General features: G+C 43.6%; 1 protein-coding gene across 28 annotated transcripts in view; it reads right to left on the bottom strand.

Annotated features, from left to right (window-relative positions):
* Positions 1-27454, bottom strand: part of COL6A3 (collagen type VI alpha 3 chain) — a 103053-nt gene that overhangs the window by 9840 nt on the left and 65759 nt on the right. For 7 of the 28 annotated variants that reach the window (XM_035139253.3, XM_035139243.3, XM_035139262.3 and 4 more), the window contains 22 exons: positions 27310-27363; positions 25917-25952; positions 24873-24935; positions 23914-23976; positions 22737-22799; positions 21132-21194; positions 20758-20808; positions 19692-19727; positions 19531-19593; positions 17223-17285; positions 16992-17024; positions 16857-16893; positions 16735-16746; positions 16101-16594; positions 15614-15710; positions 13114-13806; positions 11142-11235; positions 10388-10443; positions 8473-8739; positions 7776-7859; positions 2256-2426; positions 2091-2141 (listed from right to left, as the gene is read on the bottom strand). In XM_035139253.3, coding sequence (XP_034995144.2) covers positions 2091-2141; positions 2256-2426; positions 7776-7859; positions 8473-8739; positions 10388-10443; positions 11142-11235; positions 13114-13806; positions 15614-15710; positions 16101-16594; positions 16735-16746; positions 16857-16893; positions 16992-17024; positions 17223-17285; positions 19531-19593; positions 19692-19727; positions 20758-20808; positions 21132-21194; positions 22737-22799; positions 23914-23976; positions 24873-24935; positions 25917-25952; positions 27310-27363 — 2644 coding nt within the window. The remainder of the gene's footprint in view (positions 1-2090; positions 2142-2255; positions 2427-7775; positions 7860-8472; positions 8740-10387; positions 10444-11141; positions 11236-13113; positions 13807-15613; positions 15711-16100; positions 16595-16734; positions 16747-16856; positions 16894-16991; positions 17025-17222; positions 17286-19530; positions 19594-19691; positions 19728-20757; positions 20809-21131; positions 21195-22736; positions 22800-23913; positions 23977-24872; positions 24936-25916; positions 25953-27309; positions 27364-27454) is intronic. The other 21 variants (XM_088664176.1, XM_088664322.1, XM_035139272.3 and 18 more) reach the window with 13 other exon arrangements.

Below are 27454 nucleotides of genomic sequence, written 5' to 3'. Positions count from 1 at the left end.
CACAGGGAGGCATCTCTTCTGGGATACTCTAGGGATGTGCATGTTGCCTTTGTGCATGGAACAATAGTCTACCCCCAGCAAAAAAATGATGTGGCACTTTGGGGTTTTCTTGGATGCTCCCAATCTGAAGCCTGCCTGACTCCCATTCATGCCACACTCTCCAGGGTCTCTAATGGTGGTCTCAGCAGTGCTTTGTCGGGAAGGGGCCTCCTATCTCAAAGGAGGCCACTGGAGCAGAAGGCCATGATGGAAAGGACGCAGACACGTTGTTTGTACAACAGTAGAAACACACAAGTGACTATGTTAGTAATACTGAGGACAATACAGTATGAGTGGTGAAGTTTACATGCTCACCAGAGAAAGGGACATATTCTTATTTTAAATTCTGGTTCTTGTGTCTCCTGTATGTCTCACCTTCCAGGTCAGCACCACCTCCTGGTGGGGAGCTGGGGTCAATTTCTGACAATACTAAGGGGAGGGGATCCCTGACTCCCCAAACCTGAACTGGAAAAGAATATGTCCCTTGACTCCTATAACATGACTCAATGACTCAACATGGAAATAAAAATATTTATCTAAGGGCAAAGCACAGAAATGCCTGTGGCTAAACACAAAAGAGGCGGACAAGGTCTTTGCTAGATGTTCAAGAGTGAGACGCAGACCAAAATGCTCTCAAGGTGAGAGGTCAAGTAGCCTTCGCTCTGGACACATTTGAAAAATGAGCATTTACAGTAAGAAAAATGGTGTCTCTCTTACCCAGTGGCATCTCCTTGGGTGGATCTGACAGAAAAACCCATGCACTGCAAAATTAGGGCAAGCTGCAGAACGGCTTAGGCAAGATCTTCAAGGGAGACTCTCCTCTGCCTTTCAGGAGCTGCAGGCAGGATACAAACTCCTCCTTAGGGAGGCCAGTCCAGCTCCATATCTGATGGTCCTTCTACCAACAGGCCAAGGCTTCACCCAGCAGGGTTCCAGCTGAATGATTTGTTGGCTCTCTGCTCTGTTGCACAGTTATATTTTGCCCATTTTTAGTTTTCAGGGAGCTGCTAGTTTTTATTTTTTATCTTTTTTTTAAAAAAAGATATTTTTATCTTTTCTTTTAAAAAAAATAATACTCACAATTTCATTGTGTTTTGAGGTCTTAATGCTGTTAGTTGCAATGGGCATCAGGTATGGGAAGGTGGGCACAAATCACAATACTAGAGCATGTTTCTGAAAAGCATGGCTGAAAAGGCCACTCAGTTTGGAGTCGTCTTTGCTGCCTTTCCCCCTCCTTTGGAGGATACAGACTGACAAGTGTCTGAGCAAGATGATTTGGAAGTGCCTTCACAGTTCTTGAAGCCCCTTGGTTGCGGGCCAACTCTCCCAACCTGGTGCCTCCAGATGTTGTTGGAATCCCCACAGACCCAGCTGGCACAGCCAATAGTCAAGGTGATGGTTGTCCAACAACATCTGGATGGCTACAGGCTGGGTAAGGGTGGTCTAGGCCCTGAGATCCAAAAAGACTGGATATTGCAGTCTTCTTCTGCTCCTTTTTGTTTTAGTTTTTATCCTTCATCTCTCTGAAAAGTGCTTACAGCTCCCCTTCCCAAAACAGATCTTGAAGCTGAAGGAGGAGAAGTTGACCAACCATGACTAGATTCCTAGGTCCACAATCCAGGTGCAAAGCCAAAGGTTCTGCTGTGCCAACATACTAGAGGTGCTCAGCTGAGTGCAAAATCTCACCACATCCACAGGATGGGTGCCTAGCAGAGATAGGGGAAGGGGCTTCCCTCATTCCATCCTGGTGGAGTCAAAGCTGGCGCTGCCCACCAGACGAGGAAGTGGCTCCATCCCAGTTAATGAGACTGCCCTCTGGGTGCAGGAGACAGAAGAAAGTGCAATATATTTACACCAACATTGCTTTTCTAGGTCTGATGGGAGGCATGCAGACGGAGATGGAGAAGTGTGGGGCATTGACAGCAAGGCAGGAAAGCAGCAAGGAGGCGCCTGGGTTACATTGGGTGAGAGGCCACGGCAAAGCATCCAAAGAGGCATCCAGGACAATGACACAGAACTAAACGCACAATCCTCTCCAGTCCTGATTTTACCTGATAAGGGGCTTTTCTCAAGGACAGGTAGCTGCATGACTCTTTCACCTGCTGTAGAGAAAAAGTGTGTGGAATTTGTTTTTAAACCTTTATCCCCTTCGCTCTGAAACTTTGCTCGACAATGTTTAAAAGTGCAAAATGGGTTAACCCTCTGTGGGTACTTACATGGCTTCAAGCATCTGCTAATGCAGTCAGCTTCTGTCTCAAATCTATTGCCGTTACCGCCACACCCACCATACCAAACCTGGGTGCAGATCTTGTTTTTGAAGTCAAAGAACCACTTAACCTGATACTCCTTGCACTGCGTGCCCATGTCAAGGTCCAGCAAGCAAGGATCTGTCAAATTTGAATTTCAAAATGTGCAAATGTTAAATGATTCTGAAAAGGTTAAAAGCTGCAAAAAGGCAGAGGAAGCAAGAAGGGGCGGGGGAGAAGCAGTTTTCAACAGCACAAATGAAAGGGAGCTTGATCTGAACTACTATCCTTCTCCTAATATCTTCCTTTACAGAAGCAACCTGGGACATAATAATGTTGTGCCCATTCCTAATAAAATCACAAACATGCCAAGCAGCCAGTGCATGCAGCTCAAAGTTTTATTCTGCTTTAATTTTATTTTCTGGCATGGATTTGCTGTAAAAGCTGATAGGCTCGTACACGCCTCCACAAGTCTTTAGCCACATCCAATGCAGTGTAGGAGTCAGAGGCATCAAAAAAGCATAGGGGAGAAGTGCAAGAATGGTGCAATGGTCAAATGTTACAGCCCAAGTGACATTCATGGGTGCTTCCCCAAATCACAAAGACAATGTTGTTCCAAGTTGGCCACCCATGAGCACCTGTATCCCAGGTGCAGACCATGGCTACACACAACTGAGAAACTTGGCTTCCCATTCAGCCTCCAGCCTGCTTCCCACCCAGCTGATATATCCTTGCTGAGCTCCTCAGTCCAGGCGCAGTGAGGTGAGCTGGCTATCTGGAGGCAAAATCCTCACCCTGAGGGAGCTGGCATGCTTGAAGCTTGGAAGTCTAAGACAAGGAGTCTAAGCAGCTTCCGGAGCCAGCAGGCTCACCGGCTTTGCCTGTCAGCTAGTGGGCACACATCACAGCACAACTGACCAGTTGAGGATAGATTCACACATTAGGAAGGAACTCATTTCCTGCTATAACCATGCTTTCTTTTGAGACAGAATCAAACCCTGAAGTATATTTCAACCTCCATGACTACCTTCTCCCCAAAAGGCATCTAATGCTGCCAGGCTCCGCTTGGCACATGACAACATAGGAAGCAAAGAGCAGGGAGTAGATGGAGGCTTTGAGCCAGGCTGGGGCCGCTTGGACAAGGGCATTCATGAGCATGGGGAGAAAAGGTAAAGTTGGGCACTTCAATAGGGGCCAATATATTATAGGCCACCCATTTGGGCTAGAGCTTTGTCATTCCATGAACCTCATTGCCTTTACTGTGAGTCATGGCTTCCCTTCCCTCTCCTTATGCTCTCCTGTGTTAAGCTTGAGACTGCAAGCTCCTTGGAGTGGAAATCTGCTCTTTGCTTGTTGCCAACTACTATACCACTCAAGAGTGGCTGGGGCAACCCAGTCAGATGGGTGGGGCACATTATTATTATTATTAAAATGGTGGCTTGCTCACATTATTACTGCTGTTTATGCTCATTCGTGGGCCATCTCTTTTTAACTCTGCACACCCATGTTGCTCTCATCTTTAAGCTCATACAATATTCTGCCATATCCATAATGGTGACCAGTATAGGAGCCTCTTAATACCACAGTAAAATACCACTATTTTAATATGTAAAAAACAATTGCACTACCCCTGTAATGGGCACACGGACTCAACGTATAGACCATCCACTTTAGATAACTTGCAGTAGGTATCCAAGCTCATGAGCATTTTTGTACGTGACAATAATGACAGCACTCTTGCACGCAAGACAGGAAGAATCGCTCTGCTATTCAATCAAATTTACATCCCAGCTAAGGAGCAAAAGAGAGCTTCATGTGTGAAAGCAGCCTCTGAAGACAGAAGTGTGATGATTTGATAATTCTTTATATTCTTCTGCATTATCCTTCCTATGCTTGCAGCTTTTATTATACACTTTGTGAGGTGTTACTGTGGCTCATAGACCTCTGTTAGGTGTCCTGTGGCTCTCTTACAAAAACAAAAAGGTTAATAAAAAGTTAAAACATCTAGACAAGGACAAGTGCCTTCCAGTGCTATGCTAAGTGTGTCATACAAGATGGAAATTGGTGACAAAAAAGGATCAAGTGCAGTTATACACATAAACGGAAGGCAAGCATGACACGGAATGATGCAAGTGAAGGGTGATGAAAAACACAGAAGAGATGGATTTGGACCACACCCTGGAGAGCCCGACTTCAACAACAGAACAAGCAACATACAACCTCAGCATCACCACACAATATCCAGGAAACAGGATTTCAGCAAGGTAACTGATTTGGGCCCAGCTCTCTCAAAAACTCTAAAATTCTTAATTATTTCCGGAGGTGCCTATTTGTTTTGTTCAGGTATATGGAACAGCATATTCAACACAGGCCAGTTTGTTTGAAGATAGTTATATGCAGCACTCAGTGTGCATGAGAAGAAAAGCTACTGAATTTCTTTTTACAGGTATTCTTCATAGCAGCTTGTAGTCTTCAAAAGATTTACGGTAACACCAAGCACTCAGTTCTGAATCCAAGAAAACTGACCAAGGAAATTAGGAACTTGTATAAGATAGCTGAGGCAAGAACTGCTTAATGTGCAACAGACAAAATAATGTAAATTGGACTGCCTAATCCAGGGTTTCCCAAACTTAGGTCTCTAGCTGTTTTTAGACTACAACTCCCATCATCCCTAGCTAGCAAGGCCAATGGTCAGCGATGATGGGAATTGTAATCCAAAAGCAGCTGGAGACTCAAGTTTGGGAAACCCTGGCCCAAGCTATGAACTATATGGCTTGGAATTTGAAACAATTATGTGGCACATGTGATGTCTATTGTTACAAGTGGCCAATGCATAATGATTTCACATTTAGAAAAACAAGCAGATTTGCCATCAATTATTTCTACCTTGCTTTTTGTGAAATAAATATGAGTAGGCAAATGAGATTAGCATATATGCCTTACATATAACAGACAGCAAAAGTTCAAACAAATGTTTCAGTCCAATAATTATGTGATAATTGCATTATACTGTACTTATTAAAACAGAAAGATCAACAGACTATTGGCATTCACACACACACCATTTACACATTCATAAGAAATGTTAATTATCCACATATTGTTAATCACTGAGTACAAGCTATGTTAATTGTTCATTAATGGTTTATAAATGATAATAAACCATTAATGCATTGAGACAAGGCAAACAGACAAGCACAAGGACTTACAACGTGACACAAACTTTCATAATTGAATACTTTCCAGTGAGCCACAGGAAAATAAACATTTTCAATATCCCTTGGTGATTTTTTATTGTTGGCTCCATGATGGCTATGACATGGGAAGCTTAGCCACTGCCTGCTCAAGGAAGAGAAGCCATGGCCAGAATGAACAGGATAGAGTTGCGTTACAAAAAGGAAAGGTGGGGGCCATTGTTGAAGATGACTCCATCATCTATATAGCAAATGCAGGTCTTCCTTCCACAAGTCAATGGGAAAACCAGTACAGCAAGCCTCTCTAGCTACCACTGTTGAAATGGCTACTGAAGGAAGGAACTCTGCTCCCTTCATTCAAATTCTATGAAGGTAAAGCGACCCCTGACCATTAGGTCCAGTCGTGACCGACTCTGGGGTTGTGGTGCTCATCTCGTGTTATTGGCCAAGGGGGCTGGTGTACAGCTTCCAGGTCATGTGGCCAGCATGACTAAGCCGCTTCTGGCGAAGCAGAGCAGCGCACAGAAACACTGTTTACCTTCCCGCTGTAGTGGTACCTATTTATCTACCTATTTATCTATAGAATTTTACTCCTGCTTTTGACGTCAGTGCTTTCGAACTGCTAGGTTGGCAGGAGTCAAATTCTATAGCAGTAGGCTAAAACACTGTCCCTTGTTAATATGAGTGAATCTTCCTCCTTTCCCCCTGTTTGTTTTGGATTTTTCCCAACCCCATGATGCTTGCTTATTACTCAGTTAATTAGATTGTCAGGGTTTTGAGAGACACTTCTTTCAAGGCATGTAGAAGATAATGTGGGATATCCAGCCTCAGGCAACCAACGTGCTAAGCTCCAAACAATGCATGAAAAAGTTAAGACCATAGAGTAAGCTCTCCTGCCCCTCTGTTCTCCCATTCCATCATGCCAACGCTCCCAGTAAGGAGGTCTAAGCTGGATGCTCCAAGCTTAGACTGTGTGGCTTAAGCAAGCCAGCCATCTTTGTGTTTCTATACAAATAATTTAGAAACATTTACCATTTTGGAACCTAAGTTAGACTGCTGGTTTTTTCTTGCTGCTGTATGCAAAAGCGCATGAATCTGATCTTTTTAACTTCCCAAACATTGGGTCCCTTTCTATGCTAAGGGGAAGTGGGCAACTTTGGAAGTAACTTAGAACAGGGTATGTTAGAGAGCTAACAGTCTATATTTCCACTCTTGGCTTTGCTGTGTGTTTTGCCGGTTAAAATGTCAGCTGGAGTCCCAAACCTAGATCTAGGCACCTAGGGAATTCTTTTTAAAAATTCTACCTAGTATTTTCCCTTTTATCCAAATTAGCCAGCTGATAACAGATAAAAAATACACCTTTGTTCAATACCCGTTAAAGAATAAAACCCAAGATTTTGTGTGGCCTGGGATCTGGGGATCCATTCTCTGATACAGAGTGTGCTGCCCTTCTAAGGATGCAAGCCTAAACATGTCTACTCAGAAGTAAGTGCCATTGAATTCAGTGGGCCATACTTCTAAACTGACATGACTGGGATCACTGAAGGAGGGTCTAGTGGGACACATGTCTTCTCAGAAGTGCTGGCATGAAATGAACTATGCACATTGAACCTGCTGGCATTTCTTCCTGGGTGATTTTTCTAGGGATGTAGACAGTGCGTTTCAGTCACTAGTATGACAGAAACTATGGATATTCAAATTGCGGGTGTTTTCCTCTCAAGCGACTACTCCATCAGGAGGTGCCCCTTTTCCCTGTGTCTTCAGTGCAGTGTTCAAAGCAGCAGAGCCACATTCATTTGAAGGCCATGCATCTCGCAACTAAAGAAATGCGCACGTCATTGCTTTCCATATTACACTGAATCAGCCAAGCAGCCTGTGGGCTTTTCTTTGAACATCTGAAACACCTGCTGAATGTACTACTTTTCTGCAAAGCCCACTTTCCCCTCCTCTTTACATAATTAATATGTTCTACATTCTTGGCTTGGTTGGCGGAGCATCATTGAACATCAATTATAATGGCACTACTTGTTGACTCTCCCTAGCATATTATTATGAATGCCGGGTGCTCCATATGTTAATGGACTCCCTTTAATTTAAATATTTGCCTCTTATTTGGGAACATCAAGGTGCTATGAAACATTTTGTGCATCTTTTATGTGCATCCTCTTTACAGAAATTATTTGTCCTTATTTCAGAAAACATGCCACCTAAGTGTTCCTTACTTTAAAAGAAAAATCTGCTGGAGCCCGGCTGAAAACAGGACACCTCTGTGATACCTCAGGAGCCCTGGACTCACCTGTTTCCGGTCCTTCCAATGGCTCAGTGCTCACCATCAGATTGGCTGTAGCTGCTGCAGGTAGCTTGGGCAATGGCATGCTCTCTGCAAAGGGAAAGCAAAGAAATGGCAGAGCCTGAGGGGTGGAGAACCTCATAGTAACCTCCTCCTAAGCAACACCTTGTGTCCATTTCCATTCATATCAAAGTCACCCGCAGAAATCTCTAGCTGGGAACTAGAGGTGTCATTTTTTAACTGAGGAAGAAGAGATCTCTTTTTACAAACCACTGAATTAAGCTTGGTAAATAACAGTTGGGAGGGACATCATTCAATATGAAGCACAAGATTTTGAAATGAGTATTGGTTTCCACTGGGGACATTAGTAACAGATGTTTGATTGACTGACTATATAGATGAATTTCTCCAGCTGCTAACCCCCCCCCCAGTCAATATTTTCCAATCTAGTTCTCTTCAGGAGACAATTCTTACCCTGAAGTGCTGGAAATAATCAGATCCAGTTCACTCGCTTTTGGAAAACTGAAGCCTTTACAAAGAAAAAATTCACAGCCATTCATTTCAGCTTCTAGAATGCCCATTTTTGTGCATTGTCTGAGCATGAGTCAACATTATTAATGCAATGTTAATTTCCTCCCTGTTCTTAGTATTTCTAGCATCTGAAAGCGAGTGAATTCAATCCCAAGAAACAAGGCAAACTTACTTGTGCTAAATGTTCCTTTGTAGGCTGCTCTGGCCTGTGCATTGTGGTAGCCAGTCACAAAGACATTGTATTTCTGCCCACTCCCAAGGCCTCCAATGACCCGTTCAGTGCCAGTTAAATTGAGCTTCAGGACTAGAGAGTGGTCATGTGCAGAGGTGATTGTGATGTCATAGACAAAGACGTGTTGAGGTTCAGGGTTCACCCAGTGCAGTTTAGCACTGTTTTCTGTGATATCCGTTATTTGGATTTCACCTGTGTGCTTAACCACTGTCAAAAACAGAAGCTGGCATAAGTCTTCAAATAAGAAAGCAAGTAGATTGTATTTTTAAAAGAATTAGTTTCTGAGAATGATTTAAAATAGAGAAAGAGATCATCCATAAAAACCCAAGAGACCTCAAATAAGTGCACCCCAAATATAGCATTCCAATTGCCACTTTTGAGCTGGCGCTTAACCTGGATGGTCAATTAATCCCCTTTATTTACAATGTTCAAAGACAGGGTCTCCAAACTAAGGCCTGGGGGCTGGATGCGGCCCAATTGCCTTCTAAATCTGGCCCGCGGACGGTCCAGGAATCAGCATGTTTTTACATGATCCTACAAGTAGAATGTGTCCTTTTCTTTAAAATGCATCTCTAGGTTATTTGTGGGGCATAGGAATTTGTTCATATTTTTTTCCAAAATATAGTCCAGCTCCCCACAAGGCCTGAGGGACAGTGGACCGGCCCCCTGCTGAAAATGTTTACTGACTTGTTCAAAGACAACTACCAGTACTCATGTAGTGAAAATGGTACCATTTTAACACATCAAGGGAGGTCTCAGCAGACTTGGGCAAGGTTTGCAGAAGCCAAAAAATCTAGTTAGAAACCCCTAGAAACTGGCCCTTTAAAAATAGGCCAGTGAAAATTGATCTAGTGTCCAGATCACAGGAAGCAATAGTCCCACTCTCTTCTGCTTCAGTCAGACCACACCTGGAATGCTGTATCTAGTTCTGGGCACCACAATTTAAGAAGGATGTTGACAAGCTGGAACGTGTGCAGAGGAGGGAAACCAAGAGGATCAAGGGTCTGGAAACTAAGCCTTATGAGGAACAGTCGAAGGAGCTGGGTATGTTTAGCCTGGAAAAGAGGAGACTGGGAGGAGATAGGATAGCCAGCTTCAAATATCTCAAGCATGCTTGTTTTCTCCTGCTCTGGAGGGTAAAACTCGAACCCATGGCTTCAAAGTTACAAGAAGGGAGATTCCAACTAAACATCAGGAACTTTCTGACAGTAAGAGCTGCTGGGCAGTGGAACAGACTCTCATGAGAGGTTGCTCTGGAGGGTAGGACTCAAACCAATGGCTTCAAGTTGCAAGAAAGGCAATTCCGACTAAACATTTGGAAAAACTTTGACAGTAAGAGTTGTTCAGCAGTGGAACACAGAGCTATCCAAAGTGTGTGTCACAACATGTTAAGTGTGTCAGCTGCAGTGTGTAGATGTGTCACATGATCTCTGCCCACGCTTCTCCCAGGGCTGGAAAGGGATTAATTCAACCTCCAGTTTGCTAGTAAAATTGAATTAATGTGTCGTGAAATGATGCATGTCTAAAAAGTGTGTCACCAACATGAAAAGTGTGGAAAGCTGTGTTTAACATATGTAGTGTGCCAACTGGGGATATTTCTGTAAGTGGGTATTTGGGGCTTTTCTGTCTATTTAGGCCCAGTTCTCATAAAGAGCAGCTGAGAGCCCAACCTGTGTCTGAGCACATTAACCACCAGGGCAGTCTCAAGCAGGTCGGGCGCCCTGGCGCTGAGGGGCGGAGATCGCTCCGGCGCCCCCGCCCTCGCAGGGCGCAGCATGGTTTCCGCGTGGCATGTAAGGATCAAATATCCTAAGGATAAAATATGCATTTGGTAAACGGGGGATACTGTACATACCTTCCAGTTTTTCTTTTGTAGTAGCAGGTGTAGAGGTAACATTATTTGGAATGTTTCTAATTGAAGAAACAAAAATTAGTTATGGATATGTGTATATTTTCCCCCATGAGCAAACAGCTTCACAGTTCTTATAAAGTTTCCTGATCCATTTAATATATATATTTAATGATTTTGCCATGATCCAATGTGCTTCCCGGAGGAATAGACTAGATTGGTACATGGAATTTCTCAGATTGAGGCAATCTCAATTTTTCTCAGATTGGAATTTCTCAGATTGAGGCAATCTCCAATATCAATTTTTAGAATCTGGAGCACATTTCCCCATGTAGGAGGCTGGGAAGAATAACTGTAAAAATAATCCCTTGTTCATTATCTTTTCTACACCCAGTGCCAAGATAAGTCTAATTCCCTGCCTTCAGTAGATCTCAATGTTAGCATTGCAGACTGGCATGCAAGCTTATCTCTTCCAAACAAGCCAGCAAAAATCCCCCAAACGAGAGGTACTGGAGCTAAAACCTTGGGAAGTGAAACATACAAAATGTTCCTTTTCTCACTGTGTGCTTCACACTCTTATACAGGAAAGATAATTAATTCATCCTAAAAGTGTATTTGTTGTCAGAAACAGAAAACATGCATACTGTGTCTATAGCTGGCAAAAAACGTGTACTTCATCTGATTTTGGGAATAAGCTGTGACTGTTCAATCATTCTGTCTTTTCCTTCTATTCAGAATGCTAAAAACTCATTAGACTTACACATCTTTCTGGCCAAATTTTTTGACAGGCTGATCACCTTGAAACCAATCACATTGTTTCCTGATGTCCGGAGGCAGGTAAAAGGCATTTTCACCTACAAATACAAGCAGAATTTGAACAAAGCCATTCTCCATGGCCAAACATACTATTTCAATTTAAACCATAATAAAAGTAGTCTAGTAAGTATGATAGGGGCCATATCTAGGCATTTTAATACTTAGCATTTATTATATACATGGAAAAATAGTAATTTGAATAATCTCTTCTTCCTTTCTTCCCAATGAAAAATGGTTTCAGTCTTGCAAGTAATAAAACACAGCTCTCCATTCTGCTGCTTCCAATTACAATATAAGCAAAATATGTGGAGACTGTAATTCTGCCAGCAACTAAAGGAAGTTTTTCCTTAGTTATAATGGGGGAGACTATGCTTTAGACTTAAATATATTATCGGTTGACCTAAAAAAAGGAAAGAAACAAAAGACTTTACCAAATTAGGGTTCAAAGAGTTTTAAGTTTGCAACAGAAAGCTGGAAATGGTTGGCAACTGAAAGGAGGACTATAAAGCCGTGATCCTAAATACAGACAAGATGAGTTTCCACAAAAAGTGTTTATGACTCCAACTTTACCAGTACTGTAATTATGGTACTAGAGTCTAGAACAGAAATTGAGGAATCCCTTTAGAGAAATGCACATGTCTCTTGGATTTTAGAATCACAGTACAGTAGCCAGGTTTTTGTGGGGAAACTTTATATATGATCTTTTATGCATTTGGTTCAGCAGACCCATCTGTTTGGGTTTTAAAATCAGTAGTCCCCGTGTAGCCTGGATTATATGGCAGCCAAGCCTGAATAGTACCACTGTTTCTCAGCAAAATGAGAAAAACTTCACATAATATTCATGCAAGGTATGAGTTTTCTGGTAAAGCTACACGCCTGCCAACTGCATGTTTTGAAATCTGTCTTAAAACACTCTTCTTTAGGACTGCAGACCTGCACTCTAAGCTATGGAGAGCTTGGTAAAGAGTAGGTCCCTTGGGGCCATCATTGCCCCACCCCAAACGTGTGCTTGATGCGCTGTTGCTGCTCTGCCATGTGTGCTGCAACTCAGAGGAGACCTTGCATTGCAGCCGAGGCCCTCCACCTCTTGACAGCAGCCTATTCCCTATGCTTCCTCAGGACCTTGCATATAACTCTCTTGCAGCCCCTTTGGAGAGCAAATGTGCACTTGGTGAAAGATCAGGGGCTAGGAAGTTGCAGGAACGGCAGTTGATGGGGCACAGCTGAGTTGGCACTTTTGTGGGAGAGCAGCAGCGACTCTGAGGGGAGGGTTTACTAGAGCCGTGTGGGAGCTGCTTCATATCCTAGTTATGACCTATAAAGTTGGGGTCCAGGCTTTCTGAAGGACTGCCTCTCACTATGAGATTTTCAGGGGCAGCCTCTCTCTTGGCCCCACCATCTTCACAGGTGCAAGAGGGCCTTCTTGGTGGCTGCTCCAAGACTCTGGAACTCCCTCTGGCCACTAACTGGCTGTTGCGACCAGGTCTTTGAATGGTGGGCATTGTATATTTTCTTCTCCTTCAAGGTTTTTAAATGGTTTCAACTTGTTTTGATTCAGTGTCACTTTTAAGAAGACAACCTTTAAAATATTTATACCTGGTGTGTGTGTGTGTGTGTGTGTGTGTACACATGCTGTATTTGTTTTTAATGCATGTCATGGGCTGTCTTAGGTTCTGCACTGAGGGAAAGGTGTGACATTAACTAAAAAAGTACATCACCATCATCTTCTTCTTCTTGTTCCACAAATGAAGTTCACTGCCCCGAGTCTGAAGTACTTGGCACCAGAGCATCAGTTCCCCTTTCACCTGGTTCAAATGTCCATGGGGGGGGGCAATGCGCACTTCACCCCCACCTCCCCTTGCACATTTCATGATCAGCATCAAATTTCCCACTGCTGTGCCGCTGCATATACTTACTGCTAATAAAAGACGGCAAGAGGTTCCCAAAGCGCAGCAAAGCCTCTTCATGGAGCTCAGAGGGCTTATCGACATATTTGAAGAAGACATCGTTGGGCTCACTTGCCAAACTGTAGATGCTCTTGATGTTAACTTTCCTGCCAATGCCCACAATGACAAAGAAGTATCCTTTGCATTTAGCTTCCACAGTAACTCTCTGAAGGTATTCTAATTCTTTGCTTTTAATCTCTCCAGTCATCATCAAGACTATGACTTTGAGATCTCTAGGATTTGGTGCACTCTCAAAGATGTGTTTTGTCGTATATTCAATTGCACTCGCCACAGCTCGTGTGCCATACAGCTGTGTCATTTGGTTGCTAAGGAAATCCATCAGCTTGTCTTTGGATCCATAATCTGTCAGTGACAACTCCACTTGGACAGGAGATGTACTTGAGTTTGATTCAAACTCATAGGGAGCATGTTGGACGACAGCCACCCTGGCATGGTGCCGGGACACCATGGGATCAGAGCTTGTTTCCAGCTGGCTTACGACATATGAAATGTAGTTCTTCATCTCTCTGAATTGCAGGTGGGTAGTGCTCTCAGAGCTATCTAGAAGGAATGCTATGTCAATGTCAACATCTGTAGGAGCAGCCCGCCTGTCTCTGGTGAACGGTCTTGTGGGACCACAGCTAGAATCAGGATCACATACATCTGAAGGAATAAACATATCACAGTTAACTCATATATCTGAAATCAACATCCTTCAGCGTCACAGTAACAAGAGGGTGTAGGAACCTGAATTGGCATATTGCATCAGAATCACGGCTTCTGGTAGCTCCCAAATAATTTGGAGAATTTCAAGAGAAAGCAAATGGTTTTAAAATTCCCTCAAAATGTGTGTACAATTTGGGCAAAAGACGAACATGTGACAGGTCTGTTGATTCTCTCCCCAGCAAAATGCTGCAATTACTACCAGTGAATTGGACAGCCGTCCATGAAGTCATGCATTGCTGCACTGGCTAAGTGAAGCCAGTTTTTAGACTTCAGTTTATAACTGCAGGACCCCATGCAGGGGCTAAGCGTCACAGGGTAGAATGAAGGCACTTGAACAGCACTGCTGCGAGCAGAAAGATGGCAGGACCACCAGTGGTTCTTCTGCATGGGACACAGGTGGAGCTGTGGTCTAAACCACTGAGCCTCTTGGGCCTGCCAATTATAAGGTTGGCAATGGGGTGAGTTCTTCACAATGGGGAGAGTTCCCGTTGCTCTGTCCCAGCTCCTGCCAACCTAGCAGTTCGAAAGCACACCAGCGCAAGTAGATAAATAGGTACCACTGCGGCGGGAAGGTAAATGGTGTTTCCGTGCGCTCTGGCATCCATCACAGTGTTCTGTTGTGCCAGAAGCGGTTTAGTCATGCTGGCCACATAACCCGTGGAGAAACGCCACCTTCTTCAGCCTGAAAGCGGAGATGAGCACGACAACCCAGAATTGAATTTGACTGGACTTAACCATCTAGGGGTCCTTTACCTTTGATCAGTCATGGGATATGTACTGTGACTGCCTCCAGAGGTTTGGGCAAGATAGGGCTTTTTACCTTTATCTGTATGGCACTAATTTAATGGCCCAGAAACCTGAAAACAACTTAGCACATTTCCACAATAAGGGGCTTTGGAAACAAAAAGTGCTCTTTCAGTTAGATATAATATTCAGAATAAATTCACTATAAAATTAGTGCATTGTGCAACAAACAATGTGTGATGTGGACATTTCCATTTGAAACACACTTTCATATTAGGGGTGGGCAGATTGAGATCTACTGAAAGATCTCTATTTGCAGTAGATCAAGAAGGGTTTCTGATTCCCACTTTAACAACAGCATCACAAAAAAGCTTCACTGCCCCACTTTCCTAAATTGTGTTGCTGGAAAAGAACACTTTGAGGGGTGTGGTAAACCAGGTGTGGATTTTGGGTCTTTTGCTGACTATGAATTCTTGGGTGACCATATGCTCAGAAGCACCCTTTACCTTAATTAATAGTGTGTTTCTGCCTGGCTGAGCTACAGTTCTGTACCTGGCTTCAACTGGTAGACCTCCATGAAAACAACAACTCCCAAGTAGATCCCGTGGAACCTTCTTATAAGCATATATTGTATATTTGCACCTCACTAAGACAAACAAGTATGGCACCTCACAAGGAATGGGTTTTAGGGGTCCAGCAGCTGCTCAAAGGTACAATGGATGATTCTGCAATAGCATGGGGCCCGGACCCTGGACTACAATGCAAAGGTACCTACGCTTCAGTAACAAAAGTAAATTTGAAGGTGGCAGGTTCTTGAATGGCTCTGCAGTGAGGCAGACAAAGGATAAAGGTTTAAAGCCTTTCCTGACAAGAGGCCCTGCCTAACTTGCAGAAGATCATATTGTCTGTACTGTGCAGCTAAAACAAATTCCTAGTACTGGATGCAAATTGTACTGTCCTTGAAAAATACATTATATAGGAAAGAAACCAAGATCCTTACCTAGACAAACATGGCACATTATTACTCTCCTAATAATTTGGTTCAGTTGATCCCTGTTGCCAGAAAATACGATGGCTTGCCCACCAGTATTGTTGATCTGGTTTAGACAAAAAAGAAAACAGGCATCAAAGATTGATTGGTGTAGACAGCCCATGAATAGCTGAGGCCAAAGAGAAGACTTGGTTGACTTCTGAAAATTTGAGCAGCTTCTGCTTTTGAGACCTGCCTTCAGACTATACAGGAGATGATGGCTGAAATCAGACAGGCAGTCTCATCATCCTTTTTTACAGTGCATAAAAATGAAAACCATTTCTTTTTCATAATTATAAATGCTTTAATACATATGCTACTTCTTTTTTATTTAAAAAACAACTGCAAGGCTTTAAAAGAGGGCAATAGGCCTGGTGGCCACAGTCCCTGGAGAACGGCTGTGCCTTAATACCCCAAAGCACCCCTGGAGCAGAAGAAAAGTTGAAGGAATGCAAACCTGCAGCGCATTTATGAGGGGCCTGTCCTCTCTGGAGGTAAGGAACACAGGCACAACTCCTGCATCATAGAGTTTCATGACAGCATCGTTAAGTTGTGCAGATGCTCTTGTTGGCCCATTGCTGAAGAAAACAGCCACCTTCCGCATGAGGAACCCACTGCGGGCACGTTTGAAGGTATTCCTGGCCACAAAAGACATGGCCGTTTCTAAGCTTCGCTGTTTTGATGTCTGTGGCATTTGGAGCTCTTGAATCTGTTTGATGAGATTTGCTTTCCTTCGGGAGTCAGCAAAACGGATCTCAGTGGTGACTTCGCTGTTATAGGTAACTAACGCAACCCGGGCACCCCTGGGACAGTTGCTTTCAGCAATTGTGAGATTGTTAACAATTGTCAACACTGCTTGCTTTGTTCTGTTGAAAATGTCTGCACTTCCTCCAGTGGCCGTATCTATAGCAAATGCCAGTTCTGTGGGGTAAACTGGACATTCCCTGGGACCTGCAGGTAGTGGATACATTAAGCAAGAAAGGAATCTGATCAAACACATTTGTTTCCAAAATAGCCAGGGACATAGTCTGCAAGTCACAGCTTGCATCCATTTTTGGCGCCAGAAATTGAGGAATCTAATATGGACTTACCATAACAGCAGGCTGTGAATAACAGAAAGAAAGAAAGGAAAAGAAAGAAAGAAAGAAAGTCAATGATTTCATCATCTTCTCCAATGCAAACTAAGCATTAGAGGAAAAAGAAATGGACTTACGGCATTTATCTTTGATGTTGCGTACAAGTGTGCATTGCTTTAAAGGAAAAGGAAAGGCAAACGGTGAAAAAAATGGAAGAAGTACAAGAAGTTTGGTACTACCACGAAAAATTATGGAATGAGAAGATGACTTACATCTCTTGCTTCTCCTCTGTCACCCTTGAGTCCCTGAAAGAAAGGATTTTAAAAGGCAACTGTAATTGCAGGACTTGGGTTTCAGAGGGCTTGTCTGATAGGAGCTTGACTGATTTCAGTCAACTGAGTAGTCAGGGTAGTAAACTCGGCATAGAAAGAAATGTAAAAGTATTCTAGACTCTTCAGCAAAATCAACATGTCAAACAAGTAATGTGTGCATTGCAAACTTACCTCTGGCCCTGGATATCCATTCTCTCCTTTTTGGCCTCGTATGCCAGGTGCTCCTGCACTTCCCTAAATAGGAAAAAGCAAACAAGAGGAAATGTGCTTGATCCAAATCCCACACACCTGCCCTTTTAAGATAATTGTATCTGCTGTGGGTTGTTTACCTGGAAAGGTTCAAATTAATGCTAACAGAGCCAGCATGATTCTACCTGGCCTACCTGCAGACCCCCCATCTCCATTATTTCTGCCCTGCCCTGGTCCGTGGGGCTGCCCTGACCTCCCATCACTTGCTGAGAGAGGGGGAGGAGGCCATGAGGTTTCTGAAATTCCTCACCCCACCCGCCTGCACGTTCAACAGAAATCCGCTCTCCAACAAGTTACCCAAACATTTGAGAACATTTAATTTCATTTGGAAGTATATTCCGGCGTATAAGACAACCCGGCATATAAGACGACCCCCAACTTTTCCAGTTAAGATATAGAGTTTGGGATATATTCACCGTATAAGAAATACGACCCGGCATATAAGACGACCCCCGACTTTTGAAAAGATTTTCCTGGGTTAAAAAGTAGTCTTATACACAGAAATATACAGTAGTTAACTGTTTTAGGGGCTCTTTTATTACCTGATGATTTGGACTTACTGATGCTGAAATGATCTTTAAATTATTTTAAGCAAGTGTTGTAAGCCGCCTTGAGGACCAGTTGGCAAAAAAAGCATATAAATGGTTTAAATAACATTTTTGTTCATGTACACTATGCAGATTCCTGTGTGTTTGTGTAGAATAGGTTGGATCCATAAATGGTGTGTGAAAAACAGCCAGTAGTACTTGCAAATGTTTCTGCAGTGCAATAACCGGTAGCTTTGAATACAGCTTGCACAAGTTTTTGCACAAGTACATGAACACTTATTTAGAATTAGGTTTGCTTTTATCACACAATGCTCCAGCATTGTTCTGGATATGGAACAACTGATTGGTTCAAAATTGGGAAAGGAGTACGACAAGGTTGTATATTGTCTCCCTGCTTATTTAACTTATATGCAGAATTCATCATGCGAAAGGCTGGACTAGATGAATCCCAAGCCGGAATTAAGATTGCTGGAAGAAATATCAACAACCTCAGATATGCAGATGACACAACCTTGATGGCAGAAAGCGAGGAGGAATTAAAGAACCTTTTAATGAGGGTGAAAGAGGAGAGCGCAAAATATGGTCTGAAGCTCAACATCAAAAAAACCAAGATCATGGCCACTGGTCCCATCACCTCCTGGCAAATAGAAGGGGAAGAAATGGAGGCAGTGAGAGATTTTACTTTCTTGGGCTCCTTGATCACTGCAGATGGTGACAGCAGTCACGAAATTAAAAGACGCCTGCTTCTTGGGAGAAAAGCAATGACAAACCTAGACAGCATCTTAAAAAGCAGAGACATCACCTTGCCGACAAAGGTCCGTATAGTTAAAGCTATGGTTTTCCCAGTAGTGATGTATGGAAGTGAGAGTTGGACCATAAAGAAGGCTGATCGCCGAAGAATTGATGCTTTTGAATTATGGTGCTGGAGGAGACTCTTGAGAGTCCCATGGACTGCAAGAAGATCAAACCTATCCATTCTTAAGGAAATCAGCCCTGAGTGCTCCCTGGAAGGACGGATCGTGAAGCTGAGGCTCCAATACTTTGGCCACCTCATGAGAAGAGAAGAATCCTTGGAAAAGACCCTGATGTTGGGAAAGATTGAGGGCACTAGGAGAAGGGGACGACAGAGGACAAGATGGTTGGACAGTGTTCTCGAAGCTACGAACATGAGTTTGACCAAACTGCGGGAGGCAGTGCAAGACAGGAGTGCCTGGCGTGCTATGGTCCATGGGGTCACGAAGAGTCGGACACGACTAAACGACTAAACAACAACAAGCTCCAGCATGAGCTGTGAAACAGCACTACTAGGAACAGAAAGCTCCTTCCCCAAGCAGGTCACATTTGAGTCTAACTCTATGATGTGTTTATGCTTGGCTGCAGTTGGCCCACTCAGGGTTTATTAGAGATCTCTTCTCTAGTAATCGGGAAGTGGAAGGTGATCTTTGCCTTGGAACTGATCATTTTGATGATCTGAGACAAATTTTGTGCTGGCACCTACGGCACGTTTATGAATATATGAGTACAGGGACTTCTTTTTTTACCCCCAAAATGCACTGAATACAACAATGCAAGTAGTTGCAACAGGATGAAACTGGGAGTAAAGAAAATGATTTGAGGAAGAACATGAACCATGCAGGCTCTCAGTTTAATCCTCCACTATCAAACACAGGAAGCTACATTACCCTGAGACCTCTGCTTCCTTTGGGGCCAAGATCTCCAATGCCACCGTTATCTCCAGGCGCACCCTGTTTAAAACAGAGCAAAGCATTATCTCTCTGGCACATGTCACTCATGAGCTACTGTATTTTAGCATAAGGAACATAATTAAAATTCTTCTAAGTACCCTTATTCCTGGATATCCTGGGAAACCAGGCTCTCCCTGTGGAAATAAGAAACAGATTGTGGGTTCAATGAAACAAAGGCAGCGACCTTCCCTTGACTGTTCCCAGAAATAAAAGGGCTCAGGTGTTCCCAGCTGTGCCAAACCAGACCTGAGGAGGCACCCAACAGGCATGCTGTGCCACTCAGCAGAAACAAACCACCCCCATCAATTCTGCTTTGAAATTGTGTCCCCAACCCCTTGTAAGGGCAAATTAACATTAGGGGGGGCGGGTTCATGCAACCTAAGCCTGATGATGCCTGGATGCTCCCCACCCCCATGAATGCCTGAGACACTGTAAGTGGGAAGTAACTGGCTGCTGTGGAAGTGTCCCAATTAACCCCTTCCCACTGCCATGTGCTGCTTACAAGGACTCTAGGATTTCTTTTCTAAGTAATAATAGTTTCATGGGAGTCTAGTTCTGTATATGCCTACTTCAGATAACTTCGTACATTGTGCTCTGGTTTGAACTTGTTAGTCTTGGCTTTTATCATCCATTTTATTTCTCAGTCATCCTGTTTATAAAATCATTTTTGCTAATTAAGCACAACCGCTCTGAAGACTAACATTATCAAAATCATTTTTATTATGATTCGTACAATACCACCAGGGTGTATTCGTGTAGAGTACTTGAAACCTTGCAGAGTTTCACAGGTGAAAACAGGGAAATCCCTCCCCAAAGGTTTGTGTGTGACCATTAGGGAAAGGAAAGGGTTGGATGCAGGGTTAAGCCAAAGGCCACGCAGACAAGGAAGGTTCTGAAGAAAGAGAGAGGTGGCGTCATGCCTGCCCTGAGGGCGGGACGGGAGATAGGGAGGGCCACGCAAAGCATGCAGGAAGAGGACATGGACAGGGTTGCCTTACAAGGCAAGAGACCCTGGGAGGGGCAAGAGGCCTTGCGCTCCTTGATACACATTTTGCTTTCACTAAACTCAACTACAAAACTTGCATGAAGACGTGCCTTGTGGATTAGGGGACCCTTCATGTATCTATCGGATAAAGGCAAGCCCTGGGACTGTAGGCTACATACCTTTCTGCCTTTAGCTCCTGCCCTGCCAACTCCATCTCGTCCATCATCTCCCTACAAGACATAAAGGTGCAGAACATGAAAGCGCAACACATCCTGGAGCTTAGAGCCGTCTTCAGCCAGTGAACGTGATTCTCAAAATTAGACATATCAGAAGGCCAAGGCTAATGTGTTCAAAGAGAGTTCTTTGAAAGAGAGGGTCAGGAGAGTTGAAACGGAAGCTCTGCGAAGTAGATTATGAGCCACCAGTGCTGGCCTCACTGGAGGGATCAAGCTCTTCAGCCTCTCAGAAGCCAGCCTGGGGGGATTGGCTGTTCGTTTCACAATGGGGAAATGCCGTTCAGCAATGCTTCCAGCCTCCACGGAGCCACACTTACCGTCTCTCCTCGGGGCCCAGGGGGACCGTTGGGACCCTTGGGACCAGGATTGCCAGGTTCACCCTGTGTTAAAAATAATAAATTTAACTTAGGATGCAAGCTAGTATAACACAGTATTTAAGGGACTCAGATATGAATCTCTGGTTGGAATCGCTTCTGCCATAGGCTCATGAGGTGACCTTAGGAAATCTGCCTCCTCTGCTTAAGCACTCCCATCTGAAATATGGGGGTAACAATACTAATCTCACATGCAGGAGGGTCATGAACATTACAATAAGATAATGTAAATAAAGGGCTCTCAACACTTGAAGGAGTGTCTCCACCCCCCTTGTCCAGCTCCGAGGGCCTTCTGGTGGGTCCCTCACTGTGAGAAGTGAGGTTACAGGGAACCAGGCCTTCTCAGTAGTGGCACCCACCCTATGGAATGCCCTCCCATCAGATGTCAAGGAAATAAACAAATATCTGACTCTTAAAAGACATCTGAAGGCAGCTCTGTTTAGGGAAATTTTCAGTGCTAGAAGTTTTATTCTGTTTAATATTCTGTTGGGAGCCGCCCAAAGTGGCTGGGAAAACCCAGCCAGATGGGCGGGGTATAAATACTGAAATTATTATTATTATTATTATTATTATTATTATTATTATTATTATTATTATTATTATATTGTGCTTAGTGCCATCTAAATGCAAAGCTTTATGCTTTATTATTATTTCTCTCTTTCTCTTCCTACGTCTGGGCACAGCAACCCAAAGAGAGAAGGGAAGGAACCACCAAATTCAAATTCTTGCAGGGTGAAAAGGGGGCAACATTTCTCTCTCCTTTCTGTAACCCTAAATCCCCCACCCAATGTATGTGAGCTGCAGGGCCAGGGAACTTCATCTCCATTCTGGGGTGCTTTGCCAGTGGATCATTCCCTTTCCCCTCCTAACGCAGGTGCTGTATCAGCAACAGAGGAGGAACAACCGGAGAGTTTTCCACAGCTGCAGCAAGGAGGCACCTGTGGGCAGACCTCATACTCTGCCAGCAGAGATGAGAATCTCTGGGGATTTCCCTTCCAGAGACCCTAAGATTGTGCCCTTATTATTTGCTGCACTATATTAAATTGGCTTAAAATGGCACCTATCTTCGTAGCCCACCCAACCACATTAAGGAGAGGCTTTATTGCAGGTTCAGTAAGCTTCCCTTGCCCCCGCCTATGTTGATAGTTAAACTTAAGACCAAAAAAAAATCCCTTCTGGATCCATCAGCATTCAAAGCATTTTACACATTTTCAGTAGGAATAGCTGCATTTGCACTCTGCATATGAGCAGAATCTCATTTTTCATTTTGAGCTACAGAATAACTTTGAGAGAAATAAAAATGCTTGTTCTGTACTGCTTCCAAGCAACTTCACACTTCAAAGCAGGCATTCACACATTCTGGCAATGTCACTGGAGATGACCTCTCATATTTATGGCTTTCACAGTGATATTGTTAAAATGCATGCAGTCACAGAAGAAAGGGGCTGACTCCCCTTCATAACAGGAACCCTAGAAAATCATTTACATGTTAACACCAACATTAGCCCCCCCCCATCTCCAGCCATTCTCTGTAATTTTGTCACTTACCTTTTTACCAAGAGGACCCAGCCGGCCGCGCTCCCCAGAAGTTCCCGGTGGGCCTCCACCACCCTACGGAGACAAGGCCTGGAGATTGGCAACAGGGCAATAGCGCAAACATAACAATGGGAACAGCATGAATAGAAATTCATATGGAAGCTCAAGGGGCAGGATTTAATCTATGTTCAGATATACTTGGGCAGCATTTGGAATCAAGATGGTAGACTGAACCTTTCAAAGCTCTGCTGATTCTAACCACTGATTTCAAAACCACAAAAACTCAACTGATTTTTTGGTTTCTTAGAATTCCTGAGCAATCTTGGACATAAGGCAGCCATGAGAACCGGATTCTGCACTCATATAATCCCCAGATGAATTTGGGCAAATAAGTGCAGTTCCTTTAAAACCTAAACTTCAAACTTTTAAAATGCTGCACTCATATTTGGTAATTTTGTCAACTTTATTTTCAATTCCAGTTTTTTGCAACATTGGAAGAATTTGTGGAATTTGTGGAAGGAACTGCTACAATGAATTTCTGTGAATGCTACTCAATAACATCACAGCAGCTTCATTATTATTACAGTATCTATTTATTTATACTCTGCCTTTTTCCCTGACAGGGAAAAATCCGCTGGACAGATTTTTGAATGAGACTTTTCAGACTAAGAGAAACAATGAGCATTTAAGACGTTACAAATTGTTAAGGACCTTGAGAAGCTGGAATGTGTGCAGAGGAGGGCAACCAAGATGATGAAAGGTCTTGAACCCAAGCCTTATGAGGAAGGGAAAGAAGCAGTTGGGTATGTTTAGCCTGGGAAAGAGGAGACTGAGAGGAGATACGATAGCCATCTCCAAATATCTTAAGGGCTGTCACATGGAAGGTGGAGCAAGCTTCTTTCTCCTGCTCTGGAGGGTAGGACACAAACCAATGGCTTCAAGAAAGGAGATTCCAGCTAAACATCAGAAAAAACTTTCTGACAGTAAGAACTGTTGGCAGGGGAATGGATAACCTTGGAAGGTTGTGGATTCTCCTTCCTTGGAGGTTTTAAGCAGAGGTTGGATGCCCACCTGTCATGGATACTTGAGCTGAGATTCCTGCATTGCAGGGGGTTGGACTAGGTGACCCTGAGGGGTTCCTCCCATCTCTAACAATTCTATAATTCTAAGAAAAACAAAAGCATTTTACCCTTGGACCAGGCAGGCCTTGCTCTCCTCGAAGACCTGGAGTTCCAATTGTGCCAGGCGCTCCCTGTACAGAAGCAAAAGCAAATAGCTGAGGTAAAAGGCATTCAATACAAAAATGGAATTTTGCCAAAACACAAAGAGCAGTAACTTAAGGCCTGGGTTCAACTGTTGAGGTCATGGCACTATTTCCTCCCTGATATAAGTAAATCTCAGGAAATGACAAAAACTTACTTTTCCATGTCATGACACCACAAAGTAATATATAGAAGCCCTGTGCAGACATTTCTTCACTAAGTAGATAATGGTCTGCACCAGGGCCATAGCTTGGGGGGGGGGGCAAAATCGGCTAAAAATATAAAAGTAAATTAAATATTTGATTTTCTGTGAAATAATTCATTACAAGGTGAAGTGCATGAGGAATTGAATGGGTGGTGGAGGGTTGGAGAGGCGGAAAGAAGAGCTAATTTGTCCCTGACTGGGGGGCACAATCTGGGCAGTTCTGCCAGGGGCGCAAGATCACCCAACTACGGCTATGGTCTACACTGGATCTGTATTAAACCAGTATCCCATGCAGTAGGGTAAATATACAACATTAACTATTTAGTGATCCAATGATGGTCTCTGAAATTCCACTGTTGGTACTATCCCCTGAAACTATGTAGAAAGATAAAGTTCACAGCATCCTCTGTTAGTACTTTGCAGAGGGAAGAGAGAATCGCCAGTTACTTACCGCTACTATTGTTATGAATGGACAGATTTACCTTACCTGGCCTTTGGGCTCCTACTGTTTACTGCTTAACCCAGGAAAATGCTTCAGCTGCAGCCCATAAAGGCTCGAGCCACATTAGTCTTCAAGGTGCCACAAGGCTCCTTTTTGTTCTCTATCGTACAACAGCCTAGCACGGCTCTGCCCTGGAACGTCACCAGAAATGCCAGAAATAAGCTACAGAATCTCCTCACCTGTGGGCCTCTTGGACCTGGTTCTCCCTCAGATCCTGGTGTACCTGGTGGACCTCTGTTTCCCTAAAATATAAGAGTAATTGAGTAGCCAGTGTAATGAAACTAGTGGGCTGTGGATTAAGGACAGACCAAAAGAAAAAAGCACTTCTACACAAGATGTGGAATTTACTACCCCTAGGTGAGGTACTGAATAGGGTGTGAAGATTTTTCTGCTTTCCTCTGCCATTGCTCCTCAAACCACACATACATGGCCTACCCTGTGAATTCTGCTTCCTTTTTGATGAGAGTCTGCATGCCTAAAGTAGATTAGGCAAATTCATGGAGTTTCTATGTTCAAACAGCAGGACTGGGCACCTCTTGCCTCCATGTCACCTCTTTGGGGGCTACTCAGAAATATCTGCACTGACCACTGCTGGGAACAGGGTTCTGGGCTAGAGTCTAGCATTTAAAAGAGGAAATGTAACTTTCCTAAATGTTGTTCAGTATCTACATGGAAAGCTTCATTTTCCTCAAAGGTTTATTCCCCCCCCTTCAAATAATATTTATTGATTTTCAAACATTTCAGTACAAAAACAAAAAAGTAAAAGTAAAATTAAACATAATCAAAAGAGAAAAAGAATTGGGGGGGGGAACATATCAATTGTTACATTAACTTGACATTGTGGACTTCCTCAATTCCCCCCACACTGCGTCCATTCTTAAATCTAAATTAAGCAATTTTCCTTTATCATCTTAAATCATTCTAACACAATTTTTCCATTATCTCACAACCAATTCTAATCTACACCAAGAAAAAAAGCACCTATCCTCAACCTATAATTCATTAATTAATCTAAATCTAAATTTTATTTTCCCATCCATCTCTAATTCTTCCTTTAGCCTCATAATTTATACCCCAAAATTTTCCATATATTCAAATATTATTTCTTCTATCTACTAATAACCTTTAACCACTTTTATCTAATTCCCAATCATGGATCTTAAAAAAGAAAGAAAGAATGGTGTAGAAGTATTATATTTTGCATGTAGATTGTTAGCACTTACTTTGATCCCTGGAGGTCCTCTTCTGCCCTGTTCTCCCTGCAAATCAATACAAAGCACAGCCATGAACAGTAATGCGAAGCTATCGCTAGCAACAACCTCGGCTCTATTTTTGTCATTGCCTCTGCTCTGCAGTCTTCTTTCATGGTTCCCTGATAGGAAACAGGCCCCTTATTCTGAACTTCCTTTGTGGGACGCCATGTGGAAGATCACAGCAGGGCTCAGTAGCTGAAGAAGCCTTATCCCACACCTCCTCTAGCTCAGCTTCTAGCCCTGAGCTCCTTTCCTTAAATGTTTCTTCCCCAATGATGCCCACGACATGGCTTCCCCTCAGACAGCACCCACATTCTCACTGCCCTCACCTAGTTCCCTTAGGAATACCCTGTTTCATAACACCAGGCAATATGTCTCCCACCCACCTCCTGGCAATGAAGCTGGCATTCTTGTGGGAAAACCATTCCCTGTAACATGCAGGGCCATGCCTCCTTCATCATGGTCATGTGGCCTCCTGCCAAGCCTCAGCTCTGGGGCCCATTGCAACTGAAAGGGTTATATCCAGATCTGTGGATGAAGGTGTGTCCACATTGGCCATGTGTTCCTCCCAATATGTCCTCGCTCCAAAGCTGGGCTGAAATCTGCTGAATTGTCTCAGGCAGCCACCAGCTCAAGGCGACTGAATGCAGGGAATCCATCCCTGATGCTGCTGCCATGGGGGGGGGGGGAGGAGGGAGGAGGAGGAGGAGGAGGAGGAGGAGGAGGAGGAGGAGGAGGAGGAGGAGGAGGAGGAGAGCACGCAGGGGAGAGCAGGGAAATGGCTCACGCAACCAGGAGAGGCCAGGCATCCCTGAAGAAAAATGGTGCTGCTTTCTTCACGGATAACATCACAAGCAGAATGAACTTTGCTGTTTGTTACACCTGGCTGTTTCCCCTAGTTTCTCCAATTGGTTTTGTAAGTAACCAAATACTATAATCACAACACATTAATTTCTAATAGTAGCATGAGCTTGGCTGGAAGGCACACGATTCAGATGTTACTGAAGCTAAGCAAGTGTGGAGCCAGTCAATGCCTCCATAGGAGACCACCTGGGAACCCAGCTGGATGTCAGCTTGAACTTCATGATGGAAGAAAGGTGGGCTCTAAATGTACCTAAATAAATAAATAAATAAATCAGAAAGAACCCACACCGGGGTGCTGCACCAACCTGCACCCCCTCCAAATTGTTTTCAAGAAACAAATCTTGATGAAGGGCAATATAATAAATACTGCAAATAACAGCTCAGTTCTTTGTCCTGATGCATTGTTGATGGAGTGTAGCAAAGCTATTTCCTTCCATTACACACTAGGAACCGTTAGCCAGAAGCAAACTAAACAGTAGGGGAAATGAACAATACTCACATTTCTCCCAGGTCCTCCTGGGGTACCTGCTGGTCCATCTCTTCCAGCTTCTCCCTGGGACAGACAAAGCACACATTCTGTTTATTGCTTTATAGGCAAAGAGTAATCAATGTAACAGAATTTTGTTTGAATTATCAGTTTTTAT

The sequence above is a fragment of the Zootoca vivipara genome, chromosome 1, assembly GCF_965207765.1.
Source record: "Zootoca vivipara chromosome 1, rZooViv2.hap1.1, whole genome shotgun sequence".
NCBI lineage: Eukaryota > Metazoa > Chordata > Lepidosauria > Squamata > Lacertidae > Zootoca > Zootoca vivipara.
The sequence above is the reverse complement of the archived record's forward strand: the minus strand, read 5'-3'. Positions and strand labels throughout refer to the sequence as shown.